The 11,425-nt window shown below is 49.2% G+C and overlaps 1 protein-coding gene across 1 annotated transcript; it reads right to left on the bottom strand.

The window, feature by feature from the left end:
- Positions 1–1,134: 1,134 nt before the first annotated feature.
- RNASEL (ribonuclease L) lies at positions 1,135–9,317 on the bottom strand. The gene is made up of 8 exons (XM_075156846.1): positions 9,094–9,317; positions 7,757–7,864; positions 5,822–7,448; positions 5,363–5,451; positions 4,759–4,949; positions 4,537–4,654; positions 3,628–3,749; positions 1,135–2,470 (listed from the first exon to the last, which is right to left on the bottom strand). Exons 3-8 carry the CDS (start codon positions 7,272–7,274, stop codon positions 2,335–2,337), a joined length of 2,109 nt encoding a protein of 702 aa, XP_075012947.1. The 5' UTR covers positions 7,275–7,448; positions 7,757–7,864; positions 9,094–9,317; the 3' UTR covers positions 1,135–2,334.
- Positions 9,318–11,425: the final 2,108 nt, after the last annotated feature.

Genomic DNA, 11,425 nt, shown 5'->3' with positions numbered 1-11,425 from the left:
GCCTGATTGCCCCAGAGAGGCAAGTCACAGCCTCCACGGGTTTAATTGTTGCTCTGGTTTGGACACCCTTGAGTGCTCTCTGCTTTCAGGAAGGCCTTTCCACAGCCTTTTAAGGCTGCCAAGTCACAGCCTTTTAGCGAAAGAGCAGAGCAATGCAAGAAGACGCAAAGGTCAAAGCAAGCTGGAAACATGACGTTGAAGGAGCCCAGCCCACAGCCTCACCTCTCCTCATGCGAGAGCAGAAGCGTGCTGCTGCAGCACAGAGCCACCGTGCTCCCCACAGCACCCCTGCTCCCCTCGCTGCCGAGACCCAGACACGCATCTCTGGGTGTCCTCCTGCTTTCTGGGCACGAGAAAGACAGAGAACGAAAAAAAAAACAGCAGGGAAGAAAGGAAAAAATGAAAGTATTGCCACAAGAGGAGTTGACATTCTCCTGGTTGCATTTTCTCTAATGGCACCTCATCAACAGTTGCATACTCAAGCTTTCTTGTTGTTACATTTATGTATTTTAAAGGGTTCCCAAGACCATCAGAAGGACCTTTGCTCTGAGGCAGGACCACTGAGGCAGGCTGGCACACGGACCTCATGAGCCACGAGCGCACGCGTGGCGGTCTGCAACCCAACTCATGCACAGCAATGCCTGCTGGCTTGCAGGTACATACATCTACAAGCACACACAGCTAAAAGAGGCGCGGGGCTGAATGATGCATTCTGGGCAGCCATTCATTCGTAGAGGAGGTGGTCAAATACATCCACTCCCAGAGTTTTACATGTACGCAAACACATGTGCAAGCGTTGATGCTCATCTTCGCACCTCAACTCATCCACCAAATCCTCACCCTCACTCCGCAAAAACAAGGCAAAACCGCCCACCGTTCAGCCCATTATTTCACAGGAGACAGCTTGCTTCCGAGGACAGGAAGCCTTCCACACTTCCCATCAGATACCCATATGGGCCAGAAGCAACTCATCTGAGCAGTGACAGGACCATCCACCACCTTACCTAAACAACCTAGAGGCACTTCCACAGGAAGGCCACAAATCCCAGCCTTTTGGGTATTTTATAGTGCTGCAGGCTCTCTTTCTGTACAGAGGGGATGGGGAACCTCATTCATAAATGAGTGTAGTAAGAGTCAGTTTTCCAGGCAAGTTTATTCCAAGTTTGCTTCTCCATAGGCTAATTGAATGAATAACAAGCTCAGTTTGAACAAAATTTAAAATCTTTTCAACAGCTGAAAAATATTTCTGTAAGCAACATATAATCATTGTGCAAATCAGAGCGTTAGCCGAGAAACAACCAAGCCCTTGGACAATCAGACACACGTTGCATGCCGTAGGATTTCAGAAATGGGTTTGTGCCACCCAGCCTCCAACATCAAAGCACTGAGCTGGCTGCATGTGACAGTTGTATGGGCACCAGCTCTGTGCAAGGGAGCCAGGTCTGGCAGGAGGACAATGATGCACCAAGAGCAGCGCTGTTTTGGAGACAGTGTGCGTAGCCCTGCCCTGCAGACCCAGCCTGCCACGGCAGAGCTTGTCCTTTCCAGGAGGAACCGGTCCCTGCAGTCCCTTTGACGTCAGCGACCTTTTTCAGGTGAGTCAGGACTATTCACAGTAGCAGAGTTTTGTGGGATCGTGCTCCTTACGTCCATTCCTCGTGGAAACATCTCCTGCGTCTCCCAGAAGAAGTCCTTCAGGTTCCAGCAGGCTGGCCTGAGTGTGCCTCTACCAGATCGGAGGGGTAATGGACCAAGGGCAACTCTGCAGCCAGACCATTGCTCAGGCATCTCATTTTCTGGCTGCTGTGTTTCAAAAAGACTGAAAAGAGAGAATCCCTGTCTTTCTAGGGGTAGATGAGCAGCTCATCAGTGCAAGCGGTAGGGAATATTGGCTCTAGCAGGGAGCTCAAGCTTCTTTTCCTTTATCAGAGGGTCCCATGTTGCCTGGCAATGGCCGAACTCTTCTCCTGCCTCCCAGATGCGTTGGGTATATGGGGGCTGTCCCACATCTCCTGGCTCTCCATAAGGATCAGGGCTTTCATCTCCACCTCACAGAGATGGATAAGCCCAGAGGGACAGAGGTAGTCAAGGGGGACCTGGGCTGGCGCTCAGCTTGGTTCCTTCCTCTTCAAAGCCAGTTGATTGTTGCACCAAATGCTTCTGAACCATTTTTCATTTTAGCATTTTTAGTCTAAGTCCTCCATGCTCTGTCCCTGCATGTGCTGTCTCCCATCTCCTTACCCACTTTCTTCAACTCTTTTGCAGATGAAGAAATAGGGAAGAAAAGGAGGCAGTGATGGTGGGTTCAGACATGGGATATGAGGCAACGACATCCTACAGAGAAAGGTCCTGAATGTCTGCAAAGCAACTGTATTCGGGATTCTGGCGTAAACTGTTATAGACATAAATGGTAAGTGCTGGAAAAAGCTTCAAGAAATACTCAGCATGGTCTCCTATTTTGTTGCTGATCCTGAAAGAGAACAAAACCAAAATGGATTTTTAAAGCTTGCCCAAGGAGTCAAGTGTCCAAGACGCCCTGGTTCCTTCCTTGCAGAGAAAAAGCCATTTCAGAGGCTTTCTGATAGCACAGGAAGGTTTCTTAAGAAATCCTTGAGTTGCAACTTTTCTATACCTTCCCTAAGCTTCTCAATCCATTTTTTCGCTATTCCTCCAGCACCTCCATCTGCCTAATCCCACCTGCACCTTCACTGGAGAGCAGTGCTGGCCACCAGCCTCAGTGAAACCAACACTAGGAGCTAACCTCACATGTAAGCGCCCATGACTATAGAGGGTTGGAGACTCTGGCAGCTCTTTAGGAGTCAAGACCTCCTAACAGGATCTTCTAACAGGACTGGTGCTTCCTGATCCGTATCTCTAAGCACTTCAGCGCAGTAAACAGCAGCACTTTGGAAATCCTGGTAGGGTAGATAAAGAGGCTTTTCAAAGGTATAAAGGATGATACAAATATTTAAGAGTGATCTAAGAAGCTTCCTGGAGTTGTGGCAAGAAACACCAGCCTGCAGCAAAAATAACAGCCCAGAAGGACACATTACGGTGTCCTCTGCTGTAGAGCCGTGACCTGCCTTAGCTGTCACAGACACAGGCTGCTCTGCAAAGACAAGGGTGCAGAGGGAGCTGCCGCCAGTTCTCTGAAGCTGCTGCTATCCCTCTGGAGTGGAATGCTCTGGTTGAGGATCTTCTGGGAGTGATATGGGAGATGATCCGGGAGTCAGATTTTGCTTCAAAATCTGAGGTCTAATTCTGTGAGCTACCTTCCTTTTCTTACCCTCAGGAAGGTGATTTTGAGGGCTGACTCCAGACTGCTTGCTGCTGTGACACACAATCTTTCACACCCTATTGCACTGCCAGAGAAGATAGTCCATTAAAGCTCGTCCCATTAGAGCGGCTATCTCCCACATCCTGGTTGTGTTCACCCTTCTGGAAAACTATCTGATGAAGATTTTGCTCTCAAACTCACTGACTCTCAAACTCACCCAGATGCTCCCTGCAATGCCACTGTGGCAGGGGCAAGGATGTGAATCATAGAATAGAATCATAGATTCATTAAGGTTGGAAAAGACCCCTAAGATCATCGAGTCCAACCATCAACTCAACACCACCATGTACCTGATATCTGGATGTTCATCCAGGTTTCTGATGAACCTCAGTAGGTCAGTGACATCGTTTCCATAGCAGAATGTTCTTCCTTTCCTAGGATGTTCCATGATATACAGAACATCTTCGTCAATCTGAAAAAAAAGCACGTAGATTATTCTCTGCCTTTCACACACCACGAAAGCAGCACATCTACCTCCGCTCACCACAGCCGCTGCCTTTCTGCAGGGACATCATCTTGCACGGATAAATCTTGTGACCCTTAAAAGCGGATTTCCCAACATGAGCAGAAGAGTTCACCCTGCAGGGCATGCGCCATGCAGACCCCCTGATTCTGCTTAAGTGTTTCCTCTCCTGCCTTGCCCAGGCAGGACGTTCATATTAGGACTGTCAACGTGGCACAGGAGATTTTCACGTGTGCCTGGAGGGCAGGAGGGACTCAGGACTCTTGATTCAACTGTGCCACTGTTGAGAGGGCCACACAGACGGCCATACTGAACTGCCACTGTCGGATCTCCAACGATGCAGCATGTCTTTCCAGGAGGCTACCTGCAACAGCAGGCCTGGTCTCGCTGCTTTTGAGGCAATCTAGCAAAACACTTTTGACAGAAATTTGCTGGCAACAAAGGGCCAGAGGTCCTTGTCCTAAAGGGTCACCCCTGAAGGTTTGCCAGCTAATTCTGTAACAACCATCCCCTACTACCACTCCAGTCAACAGAAGCTCTCTTTAGCACCAATGCCTTTAGTCTGGTGTATTTTGACTACGTGGCTTAGATTTAATTGTTTCCCTGGTTATCTCTATTTCCGTTGGGCTACTTTTTCCAGTTACGGTTTTAAACAGGGCCTGTGAAACGCTCAGGAAAAGCTTCTGCCTGCAAGTCTACCTCAAACCTCGTATCCATCCAAAGAGAAGAGGATTACCTTCTCGGTCCACAACGGGTAAGGAAAACTTTCAGTAGCATTAGGGGCTTGAAAGACAGCTTTTCGTTTGGGGAGATCTTTGATTTTATTCCATATACTCTTCAGGAACTTGAACCTGCTGTGGAACGAGGAGCTTCGTTAGCTGCAACAAGACATCGCTGTTCCCAGCACTACAGGCAAACCCCATACCGAAAGCTTTTCCTTTGTACTCCCAGGACTTACGTCTGTTTGCTCCAGAAATAGGGATGTTTGCTCAAACCTTCCAAGCCTCGTTCATCATGAGAGACCAGGCTACCTACAAGGTCCAGAGCCTCCCTGTAATCTGGGGAATTGGCAGCCAAATCCTCGGTACTGACTTGCTGAAGGGGTTTCCTACCCCCTTTTAAAACATACAGCACGAGCCTGCTGAGGGCCTGCAAAGAAACACATCGTGCTCACGTGCCAGACGCATGAAACTTCTTACCAAATGGAAGAGGACTGGTATTCCTAAATGAGCAGACCGCGTACGTGAACACACACATGCACCTATAGGTGTGCAGAAGCATACAAATACACACAAACTTTGAAGCTGGGTGCCCAAAGGCAGAGGAGACAGGCACCATAATCACGCTCACAGGGTATCTGTGGATATCCCAGCACCAGCCACAGCCTTGCATCCTAATCACTATCATTCTTATGCAGCATCTGTTGTTATATGGGCTTTCCCAAAAATCAAGATGTTTTCTAGTTGAGGATGCAGAAAGGCTTCCCCTAGGATTCACAGCAACAGAAAATATCAGAGAGAACCTGAAATTTGAAAACATACATTGATTCGCAGGGAAGTTACCTCTAAATCTGAGTTTACAAGTTCTTTGTTGCCTTCAATCAACTTTCTTTTATTATCAAAGTCTGCCAAGTAAATTTTGCCACCTAAATCTGAGGAAATAAGAGAAATCGTTAACAAATAATGGTGGAACACCTTGATATAGTCTGTCACTGACTTCTGGATGGCCCCTTCTTTAGAAAACAAATCTCAAGAGATCTGCTGCGGGTTGATCTGTCTGCAAAGCCCTGGAAAGGAGGGCAGATCTAATGAGACATGTAAAGCTGTTCTGTTCACTCCTCTGTGGTTGTCTGCGAACATATCTATACCTATTCAAAGAGGAGAGCTAATATCACAGATGCCCCATTCTGCATAAAAACATCTGTGGTTTTTTTTTTTTACAGACAGCTATGAAGCATCTTCTTCTCTAAACTATAGGCAACAGGAAAGCAAAATGAAAATGTTGAGAAAGCAAAAGATAACCTATGAAAAAGTTGCTGGGATGCAGATCCTGGTGAGCAAATCCGAGGGAGTGCAGCTCTCTCACTGCCTGGAAGATCATCCTCAGAGTGTCTTTGTAATCCATTTGGTCTTCTGGTTCCTGCAGATGTTCTTCAAGGTTTTTCTCCCAGAGCGGGAAGCACAAGTACATGTAGCCTCCCTTCTCCTCAAACTGGAAGAGCTTCAGTAGATGTTCACAGTTACCACATTGTTCGAAGAAGGTTTTCTCTTTGTCACCCTCTGTACTGTGGCTAATTTTTACTGCTACCTCCGTCCCACCGTGGAACCCCAGGTAGATGCTACCCTGGGAAGTGTTCTGAATTCTCTGCTGGGTGTGTTGAAATATCTTCAGTTTGCCGATCATAGGCCGATACATCTTATAAAGCTTTTTCAGCTGGTCCCTCCAGCATTTGCTGTTTGGCTCCCAGTCTTTGAGGGTTTCTGGAACTAACATGGCATTATACCGGCGAAGAAGACGTGCCATGTCACAAGCACGGTTCCTGTTCGCAACAGCGATAAGATTCCCAACATCAGTCCTTGCTCCTTCTTCACACAACAAATTCGCTATATTGTAATCGTTTTCCTCTACAGCCACCATCAGTGCTGTGTTGCCCTTCTCGTCTGCATCATCAATATCTATTTCACCCTTCTCCAGTAAAGCTTTTACCAAATCTGGGCTCCGCATTTCAACAGCTAGGATGAGGGCACTTTTCCCACATTCGTCTTTGCTGTTCACATCAACGCCGTGGTCCAGCAGGAAATGGCCTATGGAGACAGCTGACTCATACCTTTCCTTGGCACCACCCTTCTTGAGAGCATGGATCAAGGCATTCCTACCCCTGTTGTCACAGATGTTCACGTCAGCCCCCATCTCTTGGACAAGAGTTTCTACAGCCGAGAAGTGGCGCTCCCTACAAGCATCCATCAGCGCTGTCGCACCTCCTTTATGGAGTTTCGCTTTCTCCTCACTAGCTGCCCTCCTCAAATTCACGTTTGCTCCTTTGCTATACAGGAATTTCAAGGCTTCCTTCCTCCCATACCATGCAGCCTCCATGAAAGCTGTGAAGCCGTTGTCGTCATGGTCATTAATATTTAACCCACGATCAAGGAGCAGCTCCAGTATATTCACGTTTCCTGCTATCGCTGCCTCAGTAAATGCTGTGCCACCATTGTCCTTCCTGGCATGTGGACAAGCACCCTTATCCAGCAGAAGCCGGACCAGGTCCTCCTCGTTAGCTTGCACAGCACTCTGCAGTGGTGTCCAGCCACCTTCTCCAGCTTTGGAGTTCACATCTGCCCCTTTCTCCAGCAGCTCCAGCACATCTTCTCTATTCCCGTTCCTCACAGCAAAATTTAACTTGAGGGCAAGGTCTTCTGCTGTCTCCATGCTGGAAGGGATAGATGCCTCCTGCTGGTTGTGAGCTGTGGGCTCCATGATGGTCAGAGGGAGGGCTCCGTACCTCTGATGTTCCTCACCTGAGCCCAGGGGTCCCACTGAAGGATGGGAGAGGTGCAATGCTCAGTGCCTTCGTTGTGGGGGATGCTCTGGGTTTGGCAAAACGCGCTAGGTTGGATAGGCTGCTATTTTAAGGGCTTTCGTGGTCTTCACCTGATCAATAAACAGAAAATATTGTTTTATTAGACTGTGAAACCTCGCCATTTACATTTGATGTCCTGCAGGTCTATGTAAGGGGCAACTAAGGACAGCAATGCCAGTGCCAGCCGAGAGAGCTAAGGCTCGGCGAGAAGCACGACTTCAGCACTTACCCAGACATATATACTCATCGTGTTTGCTTGCCTGGTCTCAGCACTAATCACAGCCCAGGCAGGCGTCCCCTGGGGCGTCTGGGTCAGGGGACGGGGGAGAACCCAGGGTGTTCTTGCTATAAATATTATCTTAGACTTATTACAGGTTACCTAATAAGCTGGCCCCCAGCGATGTTTTCAGGTGGAGAATGCAGCAGGCAGGCTTCAGTTTTGGATGGCAGCCACACACACGGTCCTGGAAAGTCCCTGATCCGATTCCTGGAATGAGACAGAAAGCCAACCTGAATCCCTCCTACTTTCATGGGCAATTAGGAGACCCTACCTGACCAGAAGCCTTTCCTAAGCTTTTCATGACATTAAGAGGTTAATCAGGTAGGGCCTGATCTACCTATATCTATTTAGTATCTAGAAAAGCTGGAACTCCGATACCCATTTTCCTGACTGCAAAAGGTAGTTCAAGTGACCAGCACCTTCAGGAGTCACTGTCTGACAAGCTGAACTGGAAATAAATTATCTAAGCAAATCAGAAAAGGGACAGAGAAGTCTTAAGATATAAAGCCAAAATATAAATTCACATTAATTTACCCTCAGGAAAGCCAAAGACCATTTTATAGATGGCTTCCGCCCCAGCCCAGCAAGAAATTAATACCCTGTTTCATTCATTTAGATGCATTTCATTTCCTTGTATTAACTTCTATGCCTTTTGCCACTTACATAAAAAAAAAAAGTTACTTCCCTGGCTGGAAAAGCAGCGCAGCATCCCCTGGGCACGGTGGGGCTCACATTCCTCACCCCCATCGGGAAAGCAGAAGCCCGAGGAGGGGGAAGGCAGGGGCTGCGCACCTTCCTCCTCCTCCGCCGAGCAGCAGAGCCGCAAGTGCCCTACCCTAGGAAACCTTTACATGTTCCTGTCCCGTCCCACTGGCTGTCGGCCAGGAGCCGCTTCGCGTCTGCGCATCGCGGGCGCCAGCCGAGGTGCAAAGTCACGCAACCCTGCTCAGGGTCACCCACCACCACCCACCGCGGGAAGGGGAGGAAGGGGTCCCTCTGCCCGGCCAGAAACCCAGCCACTGCTTAAAATGCCTTCAAAGCCAGGGAGCAGCTTTTTTCAGCAGCTGCTCTTCACTGCTGCTCCCCAACAGGTATCCCCAGGCAGTATTTGCTTCCCAGCAGTCTGCAAGTATATGCCATCTCCTCCCAGGAGGGAACAGCCCTGGGAGCATTTTATCCACTTGCAGGGGGGATGCTGAGGTTTTTGGGGGGTATTCGGTGATTTTTTTTCAGCACACAGCAGAGAGGTCGTGAGCAAATAGACACACATAGACCCTGTTTACAAACATATGCTCAGCAGTGGTTCAGGGGCTGAAGGCACAGAGACATTAAATGCACCAGCGCTGGGGGTTTTTTTTGGGGGGCAGGGGTTTGGGGATTATTTTGAGGGGTGGGAGTTTGGGTTGGGTTTTTTTTTATTTCAAGCTTTACCTCACCTTTTGGTAAATCCATCCACATGAAGAAACTAGCTACGCTGCTAAATTTCACCCAGGGAACCGCTGAGCTCCAGGTCCATTTATGCCACAGCCGGCGTGTTCCTAACCGCATCCACGCTGGCAAGCAGGCAGCTGCCCGCGGCCCAGGCACCAGCCTCCTTGTAGGCAGCTCTGTGTAAAAACAGTGCTGCCCGAGGGAGCCCGGTCCTCCAGCCCTTCCCGGCCGCCTGCAAAGCGTGTGCAGGAAATACGTGAAAGAGGCTGTGACGTGCCACCCAGTTTCCCCCCCTGCCCTGTAACGGAAGATGAGCTCGCCAGCCCGCAGAGTCCATGCAACCTCCCCAGTCGCCTCCACCGAACCAGCTGCAAGATTCAGATCACACCTGAAACGGGGCTGAAATCGCATCAATGAATTCACGCCTTTCCACGGTGCGTTGGTACATGCACAAACTGGGCATCTGCATATGTACCTGGAGACATGGCTGGGTACAAACACGAGGGCGTGAATGCAGAAAAGCACACCCTAAAGGGGTGCATGGATGCAGTCCTGCACATGTTTTGCATGCATATCCAAATCCTTATGTACGCCTGCATTGCTTGCTCACGTCTGCATGCCAACTTTCACAAAAGCTCTGTCTATGCAGGAGTCGCATCTTTGTACCTAACCGTCATATTGAGCATCCTGCTTTCTGCAGCACGCAGCGCATCCCAAGGTCTGGGAACATCCCGCAGTCTCTGGATGCAGTTTGTGCATCCACAGGAGACCTTGACACAGCCCCATAAGGACAAAGACCGTGAAAACTCAGGGAACAATCTCAAATCACTTTCAAGGCTGTCAAGATCCCATTTTAATTCTGAAATCTGCTGAACTCGACCATCTCTCCCGGTTCTACCAGAGCTGGGGCTCTAGCTGCCAGTGCTTAACTACCCATTTGCAGGCTGGAAAAGAGACAAACAAGCAGAGCAGGGGCACGCCACAGGCTCAGAGCCAACAATAAAGACATCCCAAAAAAGGTCAATGTTACAACATAACAATACCACATCACCCAGCCACCCAAGTACAAAAGCCTCCTTCAGCTTGCTGATTTAATTAAAGTAGTTCATTATCTTACAGTGGGAAGATGAAAAACCCTAGGATGCTAGGAACCCAAACCCTAGGGTGCTAGGAACAAGGTGTTTGCAACTGGCAGGGCTGTGGCAGAAGCATCCTGTGCCTGTACCCCCGCAAAGAAGGATTTGCTGGTAATGCTTTCCCTATCTCTCATCCCTGATCCAAAGCGCTTTCCTTAGAGTCGTAAGTTTAAACTCTTAGTGACAGGCAGTTTATGGGGACTAGAAGGGCCTCAAAGGTTTTCCAAAGCATGGGGGTCACAGAGCTCCTCTCCACAACCATTCCTGTAGCCTCCGGGCTATGTAGTTCCTGCTGTATTTCCACGTCCCCAGAGTCCTTATTTGGCCCCCCAGACACAGGGGCTCAGGAGATGAGCTGCTGAGACACAATCAGCAGGGAAATCAAGGGCACTATTAAGTAAATCTTCCTTTTCCTCCGTCCTGATGGACCTACACCCGTTTTTCAACCCTTCCCCTGAGATAACATCTCCGAGCATCCACGCTCTGGCCACCAGCCACAAATAAACATGAACTAAAACGCGGCAACAAAAACTGCCTGCCAAAATCAAAATAATTTTTAAAGTAGCTATGAATAGTAGGATGGCTTTTTTCTTCATGTTCCTTGCACTTGCTTTCTTATTATATTTCCAAATGGGAATGTCCCAGGGTTTATATCCTTGGCCACGCTGATGTGACTTTCGGTGCTGGAACATAGCCCTGGAAAATAGTCCATAGAAGGATGCGATTTAAACACTGACAGGTGATGTATCCACGCAGGAGCACCGACCGCATTTCGCTTTGCCGTGAAGTATTTTTACATTTTTAATCCGCATTTGCTAGCCTTTAAGGCTGCTGCTCAATCCTCGTCACCACAAAACCAGACCAGTACATTTGCCAGCAGGAGTGGGCTGGGAAGAAGAGGTGAGGGCAACAGCAAGGCAGGCAGGGACCTCACCAACTGTGTCCCAGTCCCTGGGCAAGGAGAGCAGAGCAGGTCCATCGAAGGCATCTCAGATCAGCCAAAATAGGTCAAACAAGGAGCCAGGCTGGGGACCTGAGCTTAAATGCATTTCCCGAGCAGCAGAGGTGGTTCCCCAGCAGCGTTTCTCCCAGCTGTTTCTCATCCTCTGCTTCTCCCCGCAGGCTCAGCCCGGGTTGCAGCTGCAGCAGGTCAGAGCTGCCCCCCAGCCCCGGGGAGGCAGGGGGGCTGCAGAGCCCACCG

Source organism: Calonectris borealis, chromosome 8 (assembly GCF_964195595.1).
Source record: "Calonectris borealis chromosome 8, bCalBor7.hap1.2, whole genome shotgun sequence".
NCBI classification, from domain to species: Eukaryota; Metazoa; Chordata; class Aves; order Procellariiformes; family Procellariidae; genus Calonectris; species Calonectris borealis.
Note: the sequence above shows the minus strand (reverse complement) of the source record. Positions and strands in the feature narration are given on the sequence as shown.